This window comes from Hypanus sabinus, chromosome 13 (genome assembly GCF_030144855.1).
Source record: "Hypanus sabinus isolate sHypSab1 chromosome 13, sHypSab1.hap1, whole genome shotgun sequence".
Taxonomy (NCBI): Eukaryota; Metazoa; Chordata; class Chondrichthyes; order Myliobatiformes; family Dasyatidae; genus Hypanus; species Hypanus sabinus.
In genome coordinates, this window is record NC_082718.1 from 7,111,494 (window position 1) to 7,135,694 (window position 24,201).

At 42.0% G+C, this 24,201-nt stretch overlaps 1 protein-coding gene across 1 annotated transcript in view; it reads right to left on the reverse strand.

The window, feature by feature from the left end:
- LOC132403613 (collagen alpha-1(VII) chain-like) overlaps positions 1 to 24,201 on the reverse strand; it is a 414,548-nt gene that overhangs the window by 325,350 nt on the left and 64,997 nt on the right. Inside the window, exons 5-10 of the mRNA XM_059987065.1 lie at positions 17,857 to 18,027; positions 15,081 to 15,244; positions 9,852 to 9,981; positions 5,242 to 5,358; positions 2,086 to 2,241; positions 794 to 910 (exon numbers count right to left, since the gene is read on the reverse strand). Of these exons, the coding sequence (XP_059843048.1) occupies positions 794 to 910; positions 2,086 to 2,241; positions 5,242 to 5,358; positions 9,852 to 9,981; positions 15,081 to 15,244; positions 17,857 to 18,027 (855 nt within the window). The remainder of the gene's footprint in view (positions 1 to 793; positions 911 to 2,085; positions 2,242 to 5,241; positions 5,359 to 9,851; positions 9,982 to 15,080; positions 15,245 to 17,856; positions 18,028 to 24,201) is intronic.

The following is a 24,201-nucleotide window of genomic DNA, read 5'->3' on the forward strand; positions in this document are numbered from 1 at the left end:
ATATTGTAGGAAATGCCACCATTTGTTCCCGACCCCTACCTGTCCCCGCCCTTTGAGGCTTGCTATGCCTGTGAGGCCATTTCAGAGGTAGCAAGGAGTCAAATTGTACATTGCTGTAGCTCTAATGTTACTTAAAGGTCACACCAGATAAAGACATTAGATTTCCTTCTCCAAAGGTTATGTGGACCGGGTAGATTTTCCAAGAATCCAGCAATTTCAGATCACAATAACTGATACTAGTTTTGTATTTTAATATCCTCCAAGAGTTCCACAATCTTGTCGTTGGGTTCGGAGACCTGCATGCCTCAATGACAGGGTGAGAGAGCTTTGCCGGCTGGAGTCAAGGCTTTACGCTTTGGCTCTTGGGAGAGTTACCCATGACAAACTGGTCAAAGGGTAGAGGCCAGACTAAGAGTGGTCCACTGGTCCTCTAGGTTTGGGGGGGGGGGGCGGCTGGAGGGGTCACCTCAGGACTAACAACCTTGACTGGTAAAACAAAATTGTTATGGATACAACAGTGAAGAATCCTAATGTGATGCTATCCCAAGTCTCCACCCAGGACTTGCATGACTGAGTAGTGAAAACCGAGAGTAAGCTACTGACACGATGAAGGAACATTGCCAGAGATGGAGGATGTTGCCCTAAATGCCAGCAGTTTAACAGGTAATTGAATTAAAATTCCACAGCTATCATGGAGAAATTTGAATAAATGTCTCTGGATCGTTAGCCTGGGCCTCTAATTAGTTGATGACTCACACTGTATAGCTAGAGTACGTATTTAATGGAACAATACCATAACGTCCCCATGTCAGTCTGTAGCCAGTTGTGCCGTTGACTGGAAGCCACTTAGCCTGTATGGTGTCCGTAGTTGCATTCTCCAACAATAATTTCTCCACTGCTGCAAGCTTCACTGTTAAGAAAATTGAAACATACTCTTAGATGCAAAATATCCTTTTTCAGCACAGTAACAGTGTTTCATTTGCTCTTGATCGTAAATGAGTAATTCGAATGGTGGTGAATATTGGTAGCTTGGGTTGAGGTGTTTGATATTGGGGTATTGGCCATTAGCTTGCAGACGTTTCATCGCCAGTTGGGGTGACACCCTCAGTGTGCAGTTGTTGGTGTTTCTCCAGGAGGGTGCTCACGTTCGTATGGGGCCCCATTCACTTGCCTCAGTCCTGATTGGCTACCCCTTGAGATGACCTTTGAATTCAAGGATGTCACCTCGACTTTAAAGCAATCTACATTTTTAATTAAAAGGGCATGACCTGGAGAACAATGGGTGCATGACTGGAAAAGTATTTTCTACAATTTAAAGATATTCCAGCTGGGATGAGTGGAGTGAAAATCTCTGGACCTTTCCAAGAGGCAATTACACGTAAGGATGGGCACCGTGTGTCTACGTAAGGTAGGCAATGCGCCTCTTTCATCTGTATTTCTCTTTGTGAAGGATTTCTGTCCATGTCGACAATGCTCACAATCAATGCAACAGAATTTAACATAGTGCTGATTAATTCCTTCAATGATGTGTTTGATTAATATTTGACAAAGAAATGGATTGAAGTTTACGAGGAAAACTGTAGATAGAAACATTGAATGGAATACACCAGTCTCTGTGATCAGCTCGGATTAAAGGAAGCAGTTATACAGAGAGGTGGAAGACCAAAGGTGATAAAAATGTGCTTTTTTTGTCACAATACCAGAAGAATTTAAAGTGTGGGAAATGTGATGATAATTTAACAGCAAATATCCTTAAATACATGTCCCTTTGGCATTATCTCAAATCCACCCCTATCATACCGTGAACACCTTTATATCTTTAGTGCAGTATGTGAGTGGAAAAATAAAATTCTTCCAAACCGGATTAGCATTCATATTTCATTAAAAGAGCACAGAATCACCATGTTTGCTCTGGCATACTCAATACTGTTAATTTTTCACTGATCATTCGATCCACAGATTTACATTCAGTAGAAATGGAAAAACAATTTCATATGCGGTCACAGAGCTAATTATCACAGGGCTGTGTACAGCACAAATGATAAGATTGTCTCAAATGTGGTAAACAAATGCGAGTCACTTAACATGTTCTGCTGGTGGTGGACACAGGCTCACTGGGTCCCTCAGGGTACACAGCATAGATGCTGATGGTGTAGTCCTTGTCTTCCTGTAGATTGTCTATCAGGTGAAACGAGACATCTCCTTTGACATTCTGTTCATAGGTCATCCCAGATCTGTTGGCTGTAGGAGAAAATGGCATCAATGCAGGGCAACTATTCCGAGTAGTTTAGACGACAGCACTGTGAAGTTTCTTCCAGGGATGCCTACCCTGAAGAAGTTTAAATCTTCCCTTAGACCGGAGTTCAGTGAAACACTTTCTCACAGCTCCCCCTCCGTGATCCGTTTCCCTCCGACTCTTCTACCATGTGTTCACCCAGACCCCTACCCCAGCTCTGTAGTGCACCCTTGTCCCCTCCTGGTTTCACCAGTCACCTTGTGTTTCTTTCTCCCTTCCCTCCACCTTCTTACTCTGACTACTCATCTTTTTTTTTACCAGTCCCGATGAAGGGTCTCGACCGGAAATGTCGACTGTACCCTTTTGCCTAGAGACTGCCTGGCCTTCTGAGTTCCTTCAGCATTTTGTGTGTGTTGCTCAGAGTTCCAGCATCTTCACATTACCCTTTCATGCAAAGCTATTTATTAGGTGGGTCAAAAACCAAAATGACCAAATTTAGTAAAATAAGTGAAAAGAATAAGGTGAAAAAAAACCACAATAATAGCTCCATCCCTGTCCATTGTGAAGTCCTGGCAGCCTCTATCCCTCACTCACGGAGGGCGATGAGCTCCTTTTCACTTGGCACCAGGCCATATCATCTTTAATTACCAATTACACATGAATTAGAATATGATGCATGTCACAATGCAGTTACAATCATATTACAAAACAAACAGAAGCACCTAGAGTAAGTACAGTATGCAAACATTTACTCATCCCCATTACTAAAGGAATGGAATATTCCGGCGTGTATGGCAGGAAAGGCGCCACGAAGCCAAGCCAAGCCCTTCAGCTCATACCGGGTAAGACAATGAAGTGCACACACTCAGCACAATGGCAGCAGAATGACAAGGCAATGTTTCTGTGTGTGATTGCGTATATTCAGTCACACCTTCAGCTGGAGGATTGTGGAGCTGGCGAGGGTATCACAAGTCGGTTTCACTGTACTGACGAAATGGACAGTGATCTCAAGTGGGTGCGGAGCAATGGAACTCCACGCCCACCTGCGCTGTGATGCATGCAGGGTGTGTGGCTTTTGTGCTATTCGAAGTACATTTACTATAAAGTACATATATGTTATCACATGCTACCCAGAGATTCGTTTTCTTGTGGGCATTCTCAGTAGACCAAAGAAATACAATGGAATCAATGAAAATCTACACACGAAGACAGACAACCAAAGTGCAAAAAAAAAACTTTGTAAATAGATAAAGGAAGATAAATTAATGAATAATGCTGAGAACGTGAGTTGTAGAGTCCTTTAATGTGAATCGATAGGTTGGGTTCAGTGATCAGTTCAGTGCTGTGGTGAGTGAAGATGTCCACACTGGTTCAGGAGCCTGGTGGATGAAGGGTAATAGCTGTTACTGAACCTGGAAGTGTGGGACTCCTTCTGAATGGCAGTAGTGAGAAGAGACCATGGCCTGGATGGTGAGGGTCCTGGATGAAGGCTGTTAAATTTTGTTGCAGTTCTCCTTGTAAATGTGCTCAGTGGTGGGAAGGGCTTTCCTTGTAATGGACTGGGCGATATACAGTGTGAACCATGTGCTGTTATACATGTGTGCATGACTGAGGCTCGACATGAATGACCTTCAACATTATTACTTCTTGGTTTCCTCCATTGGAAAGGATTTTGTTAACTCAATCAATTAAATAGCTGATACTAACAGGTGTTCAGTTCCTCCCAGGAATGCGACCTGCTCTCGTGGTTTCATAAATGACCGTTGTCGTTCAGTACACCAAGGGCTTGGCCTGATAATCCAGCTCAGAGCAGGAGACTCGTGTGTCATCAGGCAAGTTGAAAAATCTACAACTGCCTGGAGACCCGAGATCTTTGAAATCTTTGGGCACAGAGCTCAATAAAAGCGATGTGATGGACTTTCAACATCGTAAGCCAGTGAGTTACGTTGTTATGTCACCCTGCTTGCTGGGAAAATGGAAACGCCTCTTCCTCACTTACTAAAGAGAGAGAGCCTGTGGTATGCCATCCACCAGGTGAAACACAAAGTCTTTGGAGTAACTTCAAGTCTGTGTCTTTGCTATTATTTTGTTCATGCTTGAGTGCTCCGTAGCGGGTGCCAATGCTTTTTTTTGCCAGTGGGGGAGGGGGGATTGTTGCTTGCTGACACTTACATGTGGGGGGGAGGGGAGCTGGGGGGGGGGGGTACTTCGGGCTTCTAACTTTTAACTGTCATTCATTCTTTGGGCACTCCTCTGTTTTTGTGGATGTTTTGCGAAGAAAAAGCATTTCAGGATGTACATTGTATACATTGCTCTGATGTTAAATTGAACCTTTGTTGAACTTTAGAGAGTCAAAAATCTCCTTCAAACACCATGTCTTTGGAAGAAAAGACAGCATTCAGATCTCCTTTCATCAAGCAAAGTGATGACAAAGACAGTTTTCTTGAAGATTAATCCTGATGAAGGGTCTCAGCCCAAAGCATCAACTCTTTATTCCTTTCCAGAGTTGCTGCCTGATCTGCCGAGTGCCTCTTGCATTTCTGGTGTGTTACTCTGGCATCTGCAGAATCCATTGCGTTTATGACAAAGAATAAATATGTGTAGCTTGCACTAGCTTCATCCTAAATTTCTATTCAGGATTAAATACTTCGCAAAATTTAGTCAATGGACAATGCTGCTGGACTGGTTACACCTGGTTAGTGAGGTAGTTATTAACTAAGAGAAGAAACAATGAAGCAATTACTAATGCAAATACTAAGAGGCGTCACTTTGAGTGATCTTTCCAGACCAGAACCTCAGCATTTTGCCTCCACATAAAAGACGACCATAACAGGTGAAAGTAATGATTGTTGTCATTGCTGATAACAGAAATGGGTTCTGATAATGCCTTAGTGTGATGTCATTTAACAATATTTTTCTTCCAAACTAGAAGATATTTCTGATTTTTCTGTTATTTCAATATAAATTGGCTCAGTTTCAGATATTTCTTGTCTCTTAAAACTTACATCTTGGTATATAGATCTTGTAACCCAACAAGCGTGCTTGAGGAAGAGTCCAGGCCACTCTCAGATGGAAGAGCCCTTTCTCCGTCACCCGGAAGTTCATCACAGGGGGTAGGGCATCTGCAACATAAAAGCAACAAGGGCAAAATGTATCTGCATTAAACCATCTGGCGATTGAACAGAAAGGAATAGTTCACTGATGCTAAATGCAAGCAATTAGATTGATCCTTCATTGTATTGTATTTGCAATGCAATTCGTGGAACTAAAAACATGGAGATGAGTATATCCAGTGATTGATACTACCCAATCTTTTTAACACCTTTCAAGAACACTTAACTTCAAAGTCAAAAGTTCTACTAAACTGATGCTTCTTCATTACCTTCTGTCTATATCTTACACCATTTTCTAGTAACTCTGTATTCCATTCACGTTGTCTAATTACTATACAGGTTGGATGCTATTAGAGCATAAGACACAAGAGGAATTAGACCATTCAGCCCATCGAATCTGCCTGCCATTCCATCATCGCTGAACCTGGATCCCACTCAACCCCAGAAACCTGCCCTCTCACCATATCCTTCGATGCCCTGACCAATCAGGAAACTATCAACTTCTGCTTTAAGTATACCCACGGACTTTGCCTCCACCACATACTGTAGATTCACTACTCTCTGGCTAAGAAAATTCCTCCTTATTTCAGTGACCACGAGTCACTGGCAGCCAAACAGGAAAGGCCTCCTTTATTTCCAGTTGCTGCCTCCTACCTGTCAGCCATTCCTCTATCCATGTCAGTATCTTTCCTGTGACACCATAGGATTTTATCTTGTTAAGCAGCTTCACGTATGGCACCTTAGCAAATGTCTTCTGAAAATCCAAGAAAATAACATCCACTACCTCTCCTTTGTCCATCCTGTTTGTTACTTCCTTGAAGAACTCTAACAGATTTGTCCCCAAGTACCTTGAAACCTCATCCTTAGTAACAGACTTTTCCAACCACTGAGATTAAGCTAACTGGCCTATAATTTCCTTTCTTTTGCCTTCCTCACTTCTGAAAGAGTGGAGTGACATTTGCAATTTTCCAGTCCCGTGGGACCATGCCAACATCAAGTGATTCTTGAAAGATCATGACTGATGCAAAGTATCCGTTAAGTTCATCTGCCATTTCTTTGTCTCTCATTACTCCCTCACCTGTATCATTTTCCAGTGGTCCAATATCAATTCTTACCTCCCTTTTGCTCTTTATAACAGAAAAAAACTTCTGGTATACTGCTTTACATTATTGGCTGGTTTGTTCTCATATTTTATTGCTTTTTTAGTTGCCTTTTGTTAAATTTTAAAAGCTTTCCAATCATCCAACTTCCAACTCACTTTTGCTCCCTTATATACCCTTTCCTTGGCTCTTATGCAGTTCTTAACTTCCTTTGTCAGCCATGATTGCCTAGCCCTGCCAATTGAAAACATCTTCCCCTGTTGGACATCTCTATCCTGTGCCTTGTGAACTATTCCCAGAAACTTCAGTCATCTCTGCTCTGCCGTCATCCCCACCAGTATCCTCCTCCAATCCACCTGGGCAAGCTCCTCTCTCATGCCTCTGGAATTCCCTTTATTCCACTGCGATACTGATATATGTGACTTATTCTTCTCCCTCACAAATTATTGTATGAATTCAACCATATTATGATCACTGCCTCCTAAGGATTCCATTATATTAAGCTCCCTAATAAGATCTGGGTTATTCCAGCTCCCTTTGCAATCCCAACCCCACATCTTGGCTACTATTTGGAGACCTATATATGATTCCCATAATGGTTTTTTCACCTTTCCAATGTCTTAACTCCACCCACAAAGATTCGACATACTCTAATCCTATGTCACCTCTTTCTAAAGATGTAATTCCATCTCTTACCAACAGAGCCACACCACCGTCTATGCCTTCCTGCCTGTCCTTTTGATACAAAGTATATCTTTGATGGTAAGCTCCCAAATAAAGCCTTTTTCCAGCCATGACTTAGTGATGCCCACAATGTCATACCGACCAATTTGTAATTGCACCATGAGTCTGTCCACCTTATCCTGAATGCTAAACACATAGTCCTGCATTCTTTACCCTTTTGAATTTTGCCTCCGTGGTACAATTGAACTCTTTGCTTTGTCTACATTTGTACCCGATCATTGGCCTGTCCTTCCTTACATTCACGTTATACCCATTACCTACTTGTAAAACTGCTCGTTCATCCTCAGCTCCATCATCCTGGTTCCCATCCCCCTGCCATATTAGTTTACACCACTCCCAACAGCTAGTAAACCTACCCGCAAGAATATTGGTCCCCCTTGGATTCAAGTGCAACCCTCCCTTTTGTACAGGTCCCCAGAAGAAGTCCCTGCTCCCTTGCTCCAATTCTTCAGCCACGCATTTATCTGCCACTTCATTCTATTCCTACCTTCACTGTTGCATGGCACAGGCAGCAGTTCTGAGATTACTACCCTTCAGGTACCTATTGTCCAATTGTTTAACATGTTTCATAGAAGCGTCCAGGGCTTTGATTTCATTCCTTTATAGCCTGGATCCACTTTTAGACTATGAGACTATAAGATGCAAGAGCAGAATTGGGCCATTCAGCCCATCAAGCCTGCTCTGCCATTCAGTCATGTCTTATTTATTATCCATCTCAAACATTGTGTTACGTACTCGTGACACATGACAGTGGTACCCTTGTCATGTGACTGGGGTTGAAGCTATACTGGACTTGAGGTAATGGTCTTGTGATGGTGGAGTGATGTCATTTTCCCGCCAGTAGAGATCATGTGACAGGTTTTTTTTAAAACAGGGTATAAAAGGAGGACCCCTCCCTGTGAGGAGGGGCAGTTCGTGGCTGGATTTGCCATGTTGACTTCATGCCACTGCGTGATTTAATGTGATGACGCAGTTTAGTTGAAAGATGAAGTTTTATCTAATGCCTAAAGTTTAAAAGGTCATTGCCAGCAGTTTTTTTACAATACTGCTAGTTGAGAATCAGTGGAGAGTGAAGATCAGAGTTTGGGAGTTAAAGATCGAGGAGAATCAATTTTCAACAGTGAAACGGGTTTGACCTTGTTTGATCCTTATTCAGAAGGAATTCACTGACTGTTCTCATGTTAATCTCTGCGGGATAGCAGAAAAAGATTGAGGACAGTGTGATAAAGAAAAGGTCAGTGCCTTTAAGCCGTTTCGTTTTGTAAATTCTTCGTGGGAAAAGTTCGACTTTAGGGACTGAAGCAAAGCGACGTGAAAGAGAATTTAAATCGTCTTAAAAAGTCTCTCCCTTAAATGGACTGTGAGCATTTTGAACTTGTGGCAATCCTACTTTAAAGAACTGTTTTTGCAACATCACTTTAAGAACTGTTTGAGCTGCATCGCTTTAAGAACTGTTTAAGCTGCCGCACAGCAGCTGTTTCCGGTTACGTTAGTGTTTGTTTACTTTTGGGGGGTTTGTTTTCAGTGTTTAATAAATGTGTTATTTGTTATATAAACCCTTGCCTAACTCAAATATTTATTGTTGCCTGAATACGTAACAATTGTCTTCTGCCTTCTCTCTATAATCTTTGAAACCCTACTAATCAAGAACCTATCAGCCTCTGCTTTAAATAAACCCAATAACATGGTCTCCATAGCCATCTGTAGCAATTAATTCTATAGATTCACCACCTTCTGCCTAAAGAAATTCCTCATCTCCATTCTGAAGGAATATCCTTCCATTCAGAGTCTGTGCCCTCTAGTCCTAGACCCCCCCACTATAGGAAACGTACGCTCCATTGTCCACTCTCTCGAAGTCTTTCAATATTTGATAGGTTAGCCTGATGTTCTTTTGCATCAAGTTCCCCATCTAAAGACAAAAGCACAAGAGATTATGCAGAAGCTGGAAATCCAGAGTAACACACACAAAATGCAGGTCAGGCAGCATCTATGGAAATGAATAAACAGTCAGTGTTTTGGGCCAAAACCCCTCAAACCTGATGAAGGGTTTTGGCCTGAAACCTCACTGTTTATTCATTTCCATAGATCTGCCTGACCTGCTGAGTTCCTCCAGCATTTTATGTGTTAATAATAATACCTTTATTTATATAGCACCTTTCCTACATTAAGATGGAGACTCAAAGTGCTTTACATAAATCGTAAAGATAAATCAACATAATCATAAAAAAAACAAGAGAAAATTAAAAATCTTTAGTAAAGACAATGTAATCAAATATACCAAATTATATAAATGTAAGTAACATCAACAGGCATTAAGTAATCCTATAAATAGTTCAAATTAAAAGGTTGCATAGGGAGCAATCTCTGTGGAAAGCAGAAAGTGAGGAAAAGATGTGCTCGGTGGTGGGATCCCGTTGGAGATAAGAGAAGTTACTGAGGATTATGTGCTGGGTGCGGGAACTGCTGGGGTACTTCGGTCTTGATTTGTAAGGCCAGATGATTATGTTTATTTCTGAGAATCTCACTTTTTTTTTGCTACCAATCACCAAATTTTCTGTTTTTTCTTTATTTAGTTTAAGTGTTCTTCCCCATCCAAAGAATTGACTTATGTTAACGATGATATTAAACCCATTTGTCACTTCGAACATCTTTCCTTACTTGTTTTGCCACTGATACTCGTATGACCCCCGATTTCATCAGCGTATACAGCGACCACGGTGATGGAATACTTTGTTCTGGGTTTTAAATTTGTCACAGATATTGTGCTGACATCATCACCCACAACAATCTGGCAAAAGAAACAGAGAAGAAATCTTAATGAGTATATTACTGATGGATCCGCACTTCATCGCAAGTCTTTGGCGTTCAATACTTTGGACAAGTGGGCCAAAATAAATAAATCCATCCTCACATAGCTGAATCAAACAGTGCTGTGCAATTGCAAATAGGTTTAACATGGAACAGAGTTAAATGCAACCTATTTCTGGGTCTCATGGCATTCAACACTTGGATTTTCAGAATGACTGGACAAGAATCTAGGTTAATGTTGCACAATATTGGATAAACATCAATTTTGGATTCAGACAAGGTTTTGAATCTCACTTGCCCAAAAATCAGAAGTTTCTCTCTACTCTCAGAATCATTTTAGCATTTAACCATGCTACTTAAAAACTAAAAACTCAAACTTCAGTATTTGGCAAGCTTCGTCAGTAGTATCACTGCCCATAAACTACTCGCACTTTAAGACTATGCATTTTTTCCTCTTTAGTAACTTTCCACTCCCAACACTGACTTCCAATGGGTATGTGTCAGTACTGAACATTTCTCATGCTGCTGACATGGAGATAGAGTTGAAGAATCACGGGAATTTCAAGCAGCCATGGGAACTATGCAGTGGAAAGGCTCACCACATCCTTCCAGAACATTCTTCACAGTTACACACTATATATTGGAGGACCTCAGCAGGTCAGACAGCATCTATGAAGAGGAATAAACAATCAACATTTTTGGCCAAGACTCTTTTTCAGGACTTAGTCTTTTCTAAGCAGCAATACTTCAGTAACACGGTCCTCACTGAGATCCGTGACCCTAAATAGGGGCCTTGATACATGCCTGGACCACTTCATTCATGGACTTCAAGGTCTTCAAATCTCCTAGCCTCAGGATCATTCCAGAGTGAGGTCACTACTCTGTGTTATACCTCCTGGCTCTCTGTTGCATTCAGAAGCTTATTACTCAGGCTCCATACTCAGAGAGGGAAAGCCATCTACTTTACTTTAAATCCATTGCTTTAGGCAGAGTGGGTCCAAAGATTGATTGTCACTTTATATAAACGCCGCATCTTCGGACCCAAGTGCAAGGTCACACAGAGACTCAGAAGGGTTAAACAAAACTAGAAATTTTATTAACAAAAGAGACAAAACAAAATAGTAGAACTTAAAAAGTCTAGGATACCTTGGAATAACTCAGTCAGAACTTCACTAGGCAAAGATCAATCCACTCCCACTCCCCCGAGGGGTTAGTGCTCCCCCTTTAATACACAGCAGGCCACAAAGGAATCCATGCCCAGCTAATTAAAACCCCAGACTCTTGACAAGTAGCCATTCTGATAAAATGTCCAAGGATACTTAACTGGACACCAACAAAGTCTCCAGGGGAAGTATCCAAGGACAATTGCAATTTAACGTAAGTTAAAGAAGAACTCACTATAGCACATAAAAGCCCAAAGTGCAACAATGCATTATAACTATAATGAGTAAAACACAAAGAATAGAAAAAGAAAACTAACAGCTGAAACTCGGAGCCCTCAGAATACTCGACCGATGACCCAAGATGTGACCGTTGAACCTTCCCCAAGTGAAGACATTCCAAGACAGCATTTCTTACAGAACCATTCTCAGAAAGTTCCTGGCAGGAGTACCTGACTAAAGCCCCAACGATCTTCATGACCCCTTGTAATCTAAAGATATCTTTGCATGTAGTGTGTCTTCTGAGACCCTGAGAGAACATCCCCTTCCACTCTCCTATCCCTGTGGGTACCCTGTCTCATTCTTAAATCAGACTTTCTCTAGTAGTTGGAAGAATGTATGTAAACAGCAAGTGTCCCTGTGAGAAATGATCCTGAGATCATAGTTAATAGGCTGAGAGTCAGCAGCCGTGCGATCTTGCAACAGATCAGCAAAATAGTATGTTCTCAAAAAACCACAGTGAATTATTCCATCTAGAAGCTGAATAAATCTACTTTGGGAAACCTGTATTAGGAAACTGTGATCTTTATGGAACTTTTTAAAATGTTGGCATATCACAAAACCAATTTTAGTTCATTGAAAAGTAGAAATAGGTTCCTATGCTAAAAGCTGTGGTAAATCAGGAAAAGGAGAATCAAATCAAACTCAGGTTTAATTATCATTCAACCATACACGAATGCATCCAAACCAAAAGTGTTCCTCAGGACCAAGGTGCAAAACATACACATTCAGAGTAGTGAGCAAGAAGACATAGTCATGCATAAAATATACATATAGTCCAAGTCCCGCAAATTGATGGTACGGTTCCTGATAAATCAGCCTGCCATCTCAGCAATCAAATACTGGAGGTAATGGATACATAACGTGAGCTGCAGCAAGTGGATGACACGGTTTGAGGAGGATTGCATGCAATGTGATGATACCAGAGTATGAGCACAATGGTACATTGTGTGAGTGAGAATAGCAAATTCCTTAAGGTGCTACTTTGAGTCCAGATCTATAGATCCTGCAAAGCTGTCCTGCAAGATGATAGAGTTGTTAGGAAAGGTGTAAGGTGTGGTGGCCTTCATTAGGTTGGAGATTGAGTTCAAGAGCTATGAAGTGATCCTGCAGCTTTTTAGAACTCTGGTTAGATCCCACACAGAATATCGTGTTCAGTTCTGCTCACCTTATCATAGGCAGGATGTGAAAGCTTTAGAGAGAGTATATCTTATGAGGAAAGGTTGAGCGAGCTGGGGCTTTTCCCTTTGGAGCAAAGGAGCATGAGGAGTGACTTGATAGAGGTGTAGAAGGTGTTAAGAAACATTATTAGAGTGGACAGCCAGAGCAACTTACAGCACAGAGTGATCATTGATCAGCATTCAATTCCTGCTGTTGTATGTTCTCCCCCTGACCGCTGTGTTTCCTCTGGGTTATGAAGCTGTGGGCATGCTATGTTGGCGCAGGAAGCATGACAACATTTGTGGCCCGTCCCTTGCACAAACCTGACACAAACGATGCACTCTGATGTACATGTGACAAGTAAAACTAATCTTTATCTTATTCTCTTACCCTACACTAACTCCTCTCATTTGTCTAACCCACTAGCCCAGGAATTGGTCTGATGAATCTTAATTACATATAACCCTACGATAAGTGTAGAGGGAATGGTCACAGGGGCCTTCAAATAAAGATGACTTCACTTGAGAGAGAGCATATAATAGAGCTAAAATTCAGGGAAGTGAGAGGATTGGGAAAGTTTTAAAAACCAACAGAAGGCAACTAAAAAAACCATAAAGGGGGGAAAGATAAAATATAAATGTAAGCTAGCCAATATTATCAAAAATGATACCAGCATTTTTTCAGATATATAAAGAGTAAAAGTGCAATAAGAGTAGATATTGGACCGCTGAAAAAATGATTCTGAAGAGACAGCAGTGGGGTTCAAGGAAAAGGCAGGCAAATTGAAAAAATATTTTGCAGCAGTTTTCACTATGAAATATATTAACAGTCTGCTGGAAGATTGAGTGTCAAGGGGCAGAAGTGAGTGTAGTTGCTATTGATGCAGAGATGGTACCTAGGAAACTGGAAGGTCTGAAGGTAGCCAAGTTGCCTGGACCTGATGGACAATACTTCAGCGTTCTGAGAGAGGTAGCTGAAGAGATTATGAAGGAATTAGTAATGATCTTTCAAGAATCACTTGATTCTGGAATGGTTTCTGAGAACTGGAAATAATAGGCCAGTTAGACTGACCTCAACAGTTGGGAAGATGTTGGACTCGATTGATAGGAATGTGATTTTGTGGTACTTGAAATGGAGGCACCTGATAAAATAGTCCAAAGTCAGCATGGTTTTCTTAATGGAAAATCTCATCCGACAAATCTGTTGCAGCTCTTTAAAGAAATAAGCTGGATAGACAAAGAAGAATTGGTTAATGTTGTGTACTTGATTTTTCAGAAGGCCTTTGACAAGGTGCTGTACATGAGGCTGCTAAACAAGATGAGAGCCTAGGGTATTACAGGAAAGACGCCAACATGGATAGAGCATTGGCTAAATTTCAGCAGGCAAAGAGTGGGAATAAAGGGATCCTTTTTAGATTGGCTGCCAGTGACTACTGGTGTTCCACAGGCTGCTTAGTTGGAACCGATTTTTTTTTACATTGTATGTCAACGATTTGGATGATGAAATTGATGGCTTTGTGGCCAAGTTTGTGGACAATACGGAGATAGGTGGAGTGGCAGGTAGTGTTGAGGAAACAGAGGTGCCACAGAGGACTTAGACAGATTAGTGGAATGGGCGAAGATGGAATACAGTATCAGGAAGTTCATGGTCATGCACTTCGGTAGAAGGAGTAAAAGATTAGACTGTTTTCTAAATGGGGAGAAAACTCAAAACTCTGAGATGCAAAGGGATTTGGGGGTCCTTGTGCAGGACTCTGTAAAGGTTAATTTGCAGGTTGAATTGGTGGTGAGGAAAGTGAATGCAATGTTAGAATTCATTTCAAGAGGACTAGAATACAAAAGCAAGGATGTTATGCTGGGACTGTATACGGTACCGATGAGACATCACTTAGAGTATTGTGAGAAGTTTTGCATCCCTTATTTAAGGATGGATGTGCTGACGTTGGAGTGGGTTCAAGGAGGTTCACAAGAATGATTCTGGGCCAGTACTTACTGGAATTTAGAAGAATGAGGAGAGATTTCAAGATGCCATTGAAACCCATCGAATCTTGAAATGCCTAGATAGAGTGGATGTGAAAAGAATGTTTCCTCTGGTGGGGGGAGTCTAGGACCAGAGGGTATAGCCTCAAAATAGAGGGACATCCATTTAGAACAGAGTTGAGGAATTTCTTTAGCCAGAAGGTGGTAAATCTGTGGAATTCATTGCCACAGGTGGCTGTGGAGGTCAAGTTACCGGGTGCATTCAAGGCAAAGATTGTTAGATTCTTGATTAGTCAGGGCGCAAAAGGTTATGGCAAGAAAGCAGGAGAATGGGGTTAGGAGGGAAATAGATCAGCCATGATGAAATGGCAGCACAGACTCGATGAGCCAAATGGCCTAATTCTGCTGCTAGGTCTTACGATCTCTTGCTTTAGGTCCAATTGTGAGGTTTGATCCCACTCCACTGGTTCTCTTCCTCCTTAGCATCAGGGAATGCTCACCTGTTGCTCTTCCACAGTAACTGGCTCTCCATCGGATGTATAAGGGGTGATAGCAATCCTGTAGCTCATCACAGCCCCAGTGGCTGGAGTCCAGGTCAGTCTCAATGAGTTGTAGCTTACTTCATCAATCACCAAATCCCGGGGGCCAATTATCGTTTCTGCCACTGGAAAGAAAGATTAGATTCACCAGTCCCATGGAAATATGAACATTCATTACTACAATGCTGTTCTGCCTCTTTCCTATTTATACACAAGTTCCCTTGGGAGGTGATATTTATATCAAATTTCCTTTTAGTTCCGAACACTGATTAACACCTTTAAGAAGGTCTATGTGAATGTATGATTAGCAAGGTATTGCAAATTATAAGGATAATTACTGGGAATATCCAAGAGTCTGCAAACCCTAATTGTCTTTCAGAGGTTGACTCTTGGGAAATTCTGTACCAAGGGAAACAAACCATTACAGAATGATTTCAGGGTGACTTTTAGACCTGTTTCCACTACCGGGCACCTGACTCTCATCCATGATGTTGTTATCTGAGTACTTGGTTATTTCAAAGGCCTACATGTCAGTCTCTCAGCCTATGTTATCTCTAAAATCGAACCAGCTCAACGCTTTGTGGCCTGTTTCCTGTCACGCATCATGTTCTCTTCACCTTCAGCTCTGTATTGGCTCATCAATCCTGCCTGCTTTTGCATAAATGTCTCCATTCACAAATTCCTTTGGTTACATTCAAACCCTCCCATGGCCTCACTCTTGTCTACTCCTCTTCAAGCCCTAAAACTCATTATGATCTTTGTGCTCATTCATTTCCTGCACATCACTGTACTGGACAGACAACATTTCCGATTGAAATCCCTTTTATTGGATTTGGCTAAACGGTTGACTGTCCACTTCCTCCACAGATGCTGCCTGACCCACCAAGTTTTTCCAGCATCGTGCTTGTTGCTTCAGATAGCAGCATCTGCACTCCCTTGTGTCTTCATTACTGTACTATTGACAAGCACTCTGCTTGCCTAACTCTCTCCCTCTTAGTCAGTCCTTGCTACCTTCCTCTCTGCCTTTATATCTCTTTATGTGGCTCAAGTTGAAATTTTGTCTCCTGAAATTGTTTATTTATTTCGAGATACAGTGTGGAACAGGCTCTTTGAGCTGCACTACCCAACAACCTCAATTTAACCCTAACCTAATCTCGGGATGATTTACAATGACCAATTTCCCACCCAGTACATCTTTAGAGATACAGGTCCTTCTAGCCATTCAAGCCAACCGCCCAACACCCCCAATTTAACCCTAACCCAACCACGGGACAATTTACAATGACCGATTTACCTATCCAGTCCATCTTTGGACTGAGAGTGGAAACTGAAGCACCTGGAGAAAACCCACGCATTCACAGGGAGGATATACAGAGACTCTTCTCAGAGGACACGGGATTCAACTCTGAACTCCAAGATCCCAAGCTGTAATAACATTGCACTAACAGCTACACTACCATGGCAGCAACAAAAATTTTTGTAACACACAAAAATTTTCCCAATGCTTCTTTAAAAAAGTACAAATATTTTAAAATAAACTTTGAGGGATGCTTTCCTATCGACACCTCTTCACCTTTCCAAGCAGGTGACGTGAAGCCAAGTGGTAAATACCAGAGAAGATGTATATGGGATTAGATGAAGCTCTTTTCAGAACATCTCTGTTCAGTCTGCAAAGGTGACCCAGTGTCTCCAGTTGCCTTTCACGTTGATTTTCTGTCCCATTCTCACTCTGACCTCTTTGACCTCCCACGCTGTTTCAACGAAGCTCCGTGTGAGCTTGAGGAACACAGATCTTTCAAGCTGGCATGCCAGAGGCCTCCAGACTTGAGACAGAATCCAAACATTCCAGACATTCAGCCGCTAGCTCGCATTTCCAGCAATCACTTTTTCTCTCTCCCCTCTTCTGGTGCTTCAAACTCTTCCATGGTCAGTCCCAAGCCCGGCTGTAAAAGAGGAGCATTGGGCACAGAGCTAGTAATCCCATCCTGTAAAACCCAGAGCCACAGAAGCTCCAAAGAACTCATCCCTGGGAGAGAAAGGATCTTTGCCTGAAAGACATCTGGGGACAACTTGAAAGACTGGCCCCGGAAAGAGAACTCTAGCAAGCTGCAGTTGGCAGCCTGTACCCCACAAGGGATGATGGGCACAGTAAGCATTTTGGGACATCCAATTTCATTTGCATCCTCATATTTACACCTTTTTTAAAAAACATACAGTATTTCTGTTATTTCATGTTTTTAATCTATTCAATATATGTATACCATAATAGATTTACTTATTTATTATTTTTTTCTCTCTGCTAGATTATGTAATGCATTGAACTGCTGCTGCAAAGTTAACAAATTTCACATCACATGCCGGTGATAATAAGCCTGACTCTGATTGGGTGATTTTTGATTCAGGGCAGTCTACAGGTAATGAACACTGAGGAGAATGGTACCGAAATATGCCTGTTAATTTTGTGTTTTATATTCATGTTTTCACTCGATGTTTGAATCAGTTCCATCGTTTTTTGTTTCATGAACGTCTGTGGGGAAGAAGAACTTACAATGCATACATACTTTGTTAATAAATGTGCTTTGAATCTTGATGCTTTCACTAAGAACTATCTCAGAAAGAGAAAAGTTTTACTTCTTCATCCTGGTTTCAAATAGTCCCTAAATGTAAAAAGAGTGTGCTGACGTATCGATTGGAGAAGTTTTTCCACCACACTATCACACCATTTATGACTACTCACGCATTGCTGGCTTCACAGGTCTAGGAGGCTCTGAGGCTGTGTAACAAAGTCTCCTGGATATCTTGGGCAAAACAGCCTTGAGTAGGTGATAATCTTTCACAAATAAATAATGCTCTTTGAAAGGATCAGAAGCAATTTTCTTCAGTTCATTCTTATCTGAGCTCTTTATTCCTTTAAAAAAAAGTGAGAGAAGTAGATTATGAAAACATACTGCACTCCAGGAACTTATTCTCTGTATTATTTTATACTGTGATTACACAACCCTGCCCAAGCCCAGCTGTGAAAGGAGGTCTCGGCATGAGGCCAGAAATCCCATCCTGTAAAAATCCAGAGCAACAGAAATGCCAACAGAAGCTCCAAAAACTTCACCCTGGGAGAGGAGGACTATACCTGGAGACAACATGGTGACTGACCCAGGACAGAGGACTCTGGCGTGCTTCTGTCAGCGGCCTATGCCCCAATGGGGGTGATGGGGCTTAAGTCAAAGTCATTGCCATTGTCGCTTTGAGGGAAGATCTGGGGATGGTCACTCTATTTGTAGCATCCAGTGTCAGTGTTCTGGATCAGTGATATGAGCTGCAAGGTCCCTCTGCTCTGAACAATTAAATAACTTCATCGTTGGAGGAGCTTGCCCGCCCAGCCATCTTTGTGAGACTTGCATGCATCTCCGTCAGCTGTATGTTTCTGCTACTTGACCCTGCCTCCTTTTGCATGAATCCCTCAGATCAAAAAATCCTCATCATACATTCAAACCCTTCCATGGTTCCACTCCTCTTCAATCCCTACAGTTCCCCAGACCTTTGTGCTCATTCATTTCTAGTTTCCAGCACATCACCGATTTTCATTTTTGTACTGCATTAAGCAGACTGAGTGAGACAGTAGAATAGGCTATGTGCATCCCACCTGCTCAGAACTCATCTGAACACCAAACACTGAGCAGCTTCTTTCAAATGTTAATTCACTCTTGACTTGAAACAGCAATTCAATCAGTAGTTGTGGCGATGTGATACAGTCCTGAACTCTGCGACTGTCAAGGAGTATTTTAATACGCGAGATGTTCATTGATTCCCAATGGTTGCTCTGTCAGCTTCTGAAGGAGGTCGTTTCGGATGACGAAACCTGCTCTGCGGGTCCTCGGTTGTTCAGGATCAAGTCCTTTCCAGAAGAAGGTGTATTGGCCTTGCTCTTCCTTTAGTTGCCCCTCTCCAGCTCTGCGGGTCTCACTCACAGCAACAATGCCAAAGCTGAATTTTTGGAGTTCCCGGGCAACAAAGGCAGTTCTCCTCACCGATCAGTCTGAGTTTGGGTTATCCATCAGAGTTCGTATATTCCAGGTTCCAAATTTCATAGTTTCACTTCTCAATGTTTTTCAACCACATGATTGTGATCCCTATAACCATATAACAATCACAGCATGGAAACAGGCCATCTCAGCCTTCCTAGTCTGTGCCAAACTCTTAATCTCACCTAGACCCACCTACCCGCACTCAGCCCATAACCCTCCACTCCTTTCCTGTCCATATACCTATCCAATTTTACCTTAAATGACACAACTGAACTGGCCTCTACTACTTCTACAGGAAGCTCATTCAACACAGCAATCACTCTCTGAGTAAAGAAATACCCCCTCGTGTTTCCCTTAAACTTCTGCCCCCTAACTCTCAAATCATGTCCTCTCGTTTGAATCTCCCCTACTCTCAATGGAAACAGCCTATTGTTTGTAATATACATAAATGATCTGGATGATGGGGTGGTAAATTGGATTAGTAAGTATGCTGATGATACTAAGGTAGGAGGTGTTGTGGATAATGAGGTGGGTTTTCAAAGCTTGCAGGGAGATTTATGCTGGTTAGAAGAATGGGCTGAACATTGGCAGATGGAATTTAATGCTGAGAAGAGTGAGGTTCTACATTTTGGCAGGAATAATCCAAATAGAACATACAGGGTAAATGGTAGGGCATTGAGGAATGCAGTGGAACAGAGAGATCTAGGAATAACAATGCATAGTTCCCTGAAGGTGGAGTCTCATGTAGATAGGGTGGTGAAGAAGGCTTTTGGAACGCTGGCCTTTATAAATCAGAGCATTGAGTACAAAAGTTGGGATGTAATGTTAAAATTGTACAAGGCATTGGTAAGGCCAAATTTGGAATGTTGTGTACAGTTCTGGTCACCGAATTATAGGAAAGATATCAATAAATTAGAGAGATCCCTCTGGTCACAGGACAGCTTTCCAGACAGGGTGGGGTGAAGCAGACTATTTTTAAGGCACCTTTTCTAGCCCGCTCCCAGTTCAGGGGGAGCAGAATGGATCCTAAATAGGGCTGCTCAGATGTGAATACTGCTGCCTAACAACTTTCCTGTTTAACCATGACAATGATTCTAATACACTAAGAGGACTCCGGTACCCTGCAGTGGTTGCAGCAGATACACCTGTACACCTCCTCATTAGTACTAATATATGATCAGCCAATTATGTGGCAGCAACTCAAGGCATAAAAACATGCAGACATGGTCAAGAGGTTCAGTTGTTGTTCAGACCAAACATCAGAATGGGGAAGAAATGTGATCTAAGTGATTTTGACTCTGGAATGAGTGCTGGTGCCATACTGGATGGTTTGAGTGTCTTAGAAACTGCTGATCTCCTGGAGTTTCCACACTCAACAATCTCTAGAGCTTACAGATAATAAATTGTGCGAAAAAATTTAAAAAAAAATCTAGTGAGCAGCAGTTCTGTTGGCTTTGTAAATGGGATAGGCTGGAGGAGAATGGCCAGACTGGTTCAAGCTGACAGGAAGGTGATAATAACTCAAAAACCATACATTACAACAGTGGTGTGCAGAAGGGCATCTCTGATTGCACGTCAAACCTTGAAGTTCATGGAATACAGCAGCAGAAGACCATGAACAAACAGTCAGTGGCTGCTGTACAGATATCACAGGTACCTAATAAAGTGGTCACTGGATGCATATTGCTTACAGTATGTGTGATTCTTGAATCAGTTGAGAAATGTGTTCACAAAATCCACCAGATGGCATCAACAACCCGAGCCACATTCACATCACCAATACGACAAATGTGGAAAACACATGGAAAAGCTTCAGGAAAATAAATCAAATGAAGGTATTAACACAAACCATAAAGGCAACTGAACTTGGTTTTCAGCAAACAAAACTCTCACATCATCCTATTGAATTTTGTTCCCGAGTTAAGTCAGCAAACTGCTCCTGACACCGCTTGGAAAATATGACATGCTGCAGTAATTTGCATCAGAATGAAACAATTGATAGGAAAGAAACATGAATATTCCAGAGAACTGTCATCAAGTACAGTCATCTAACACAATACTGCTTGAAAATACAAAAGCAGTTTGATAAATCTTGATATGTAAATGAAACAACCAATTCCTTCTTTTCAGATTTATTCAGATATTGCATACAAGGGCAAGGTGACAATGATAAAGGAGGCAAGGTCTTATGTTACAGTTTTAGTAACCTGTACAGTTAATGGAAAACACAACAAAGCCAAGAATTCCCAGGGTGATTCTGGGAATTGACAATAAGGAATAAGATTAATATGATCATGTTTATTTTGTAACTTGTGCTGTAATGCTCTACGTGCTGACAACCTTCTAGAAAATACTGTATTTTATTCTTTGTTAATTTAGACAATAGGTGCAGGAGTAGGCCATTCGGTCCTTCGAGCCAGTACCAGCATTCACTGTGATCATGGCTGATCATCCACAATCAGTACCCTGTTCCTGCCTTCTATCCATATCCCTTGACTCTGCTATCTTTAAGAGCTCTATCTAACTCTTTCTTGAAAGCAATTTACCTGTGGTAGTCTTACTTCATGTTATATGTGAGTTATATGTACTGTGTTGTGCACCTTGGACTGGTGGTATGGTGTTTGTTTGACAGATTACATGTATACGGGTAAATAACAAAAACTTTAACTTGATTTTGATACTGGTGCCAAAATTCTTAAGTCACGGAAACAGGCTGAGGCCATTCATTCCTCTATAGCCTCTTGAATCTTCTCAGTTAGACCTTGACTGACCCACATCCTAACTTGCCTTGGCTCTGTGACATTTAATACCTTAACATGGAAAAAAAAATCTATCAATCTCTGTTACTTAACTTTTAATTGAGTCTCCAACCACCACAGCTTTCTGGAAGAGAGGGTTCAATTTCTACTAAAAAATGTGTTCTGTAATATTGCCTCTGACAAGTTTAGCTGTGGTTTTGTTTGAATTACATGCTAATTTGATTTTTTTTTATTCTTCCAAGCAATAGAAATCGTCTGAGCTGCTTTATTTAAATTGCTTCATTCAAATTACCGGTTACTTCAATCTCCTTCTGAAGAAAATGACTTTGAGATAACAAGGAATAGATTGTATTCAACGGAGCAGAGGAGAGTGAGAGATGATCTAATTGAGGCTTTTAAAAGATTATTTAGCATCCTAGGGTGAATAGATAATGATCTTACTCTGTTTGGGGAGTCAATAACAAGGAGTCATCAATCTCTAACTATCACTGAAATGGTGAGGTTTGGAGAAATTCAGCTTCATAGAGAATCGTTGGAACATGGAATGATTTACCACAGGGAGCGGTTGTAACATGAACATTGCAGCCTCTCAGGGGGAGGAGGATAAATATTTGGAGCAAAGACTCCGGGCACACCACTATACCCTCTGCCACCTCACTACATGTTTAGAACGATTAGAAAGGGCCCTCTTGCTTCTGCAAGAATTTATTGAAATAAGCCCCATGTTTTCCTCACTAAATTGTAGTAGAATCACAGATGACTTACACACTGAAGTGAAGGTTACTTAAGATTCCAGCATTTACAGCCCTGCTCATCACCCTCTTGTCTCTGGTTCCACCTTTGCCATCCCCTCTTCTCTCTTGGCACCAACTGCCCAACCCCCTTGTCTGTCTCCATCCCTTCACTGTTTCCACCTCTCATCCCGTCTCCCAAGTCCACCTTCCCGCCTCTCCCCCATCTGTTCATCATTCCTCACTCCTCCTACCACCCTACTGGCTCCTGTCATACCCCTTCCCCTCTCTATTTTTTATATAACTGCCACCTTCCTTCAGCCTTTCCCACTAGCTCAGGTCTCAGCTCTAAGTAACACCAGTGCCTCCCCCCCGCGATGCTGCTGGAGCACTCAGAGTGGTAGTAGTGTCAGTCGTGCAGACACGTCGAATATGTTGTTCTCTGAAGGTGAGTGCTCAGGTAGCTGGAAAGGCCAATCTGGCATCCACATAAGTGGAGAAAGCCTGTGCTTTGTTTAACACAAGGAGGCTACCACATGGTTCTCGACAGATCAGCATGCAGTGCAAGATGACTGGGCACCGTTCTCTGCTGTAGCCTTCCTCCACCTTCACTGCCTTTATGATGTGCCATCAACTTCAGCCACTCCACTGCTGAGGTCTTGGTTGGAACCTCCCCCTTGACCTTACTACCAATGGTGACCCGACCAGGAGCTAGTTGCCAGGTGCCCAAGCTCCAGACGGCATCGTCTCGAGATCTCAGGAACTCTCTAGCTCTCCACCACAACAAGGTGATGATGGCTCCAGATCATTGGAGGCATGTTAGTGTAGTGGTTAGCACAATGCTTTACAGTTCCAACGACACAGGTTCAATTCCCACAGCTGCCTGTAACTCCATGGCCACGTGGGTGTCCTCCCACAGCTGGTAGGTTAATCGGTCATTGTAAATTGAGCCAGGGTTAGGCTAGGATTAAATCCGGGGTTACTGGGTGGTGCAGCTCAAAGGGCTGGAAGGGCCTGTTCTGCACTGTATTCCAACAAAATAAATATCACCACGTGCTGTCCCTTGTGTTTCATCATCACTTAAAATCATTCAGATGTTATGAGAATCCCATAAACACAAATCTATTTAAAGCAAAGCTATTGAGCCACATTGGTACACGTGATGGACAGGAATTGGCACACCGTTATCCAGAATGTATTAAGTTACCACATGTGGAATTAGCCGACCGTAATACTGTGACCAGGACTACCGGACATTCACCCAATGAGTAACTCGGCGATGGACAGCAGCTGACCATTCAATGGCTCAATGTCAATGGCCAACTAACTCACTGTACACAGTTTCAAAATTAACCCATCAGAACACTTAAGACTGATCAATAACAACTATAATCACGGTGACTGAACACTAACCCACTGTAACGAGGATCACTGAGCACTGACCTGGTTTCATTCAACGCTAATCTATTATACTAATCCATTATAATCAGGGAAACCAAACACTCTTACTGAACATTTCCCCATTCAACCAACAGGGTCACTGGCCAATAAACCAGATTAAAACCGCTCA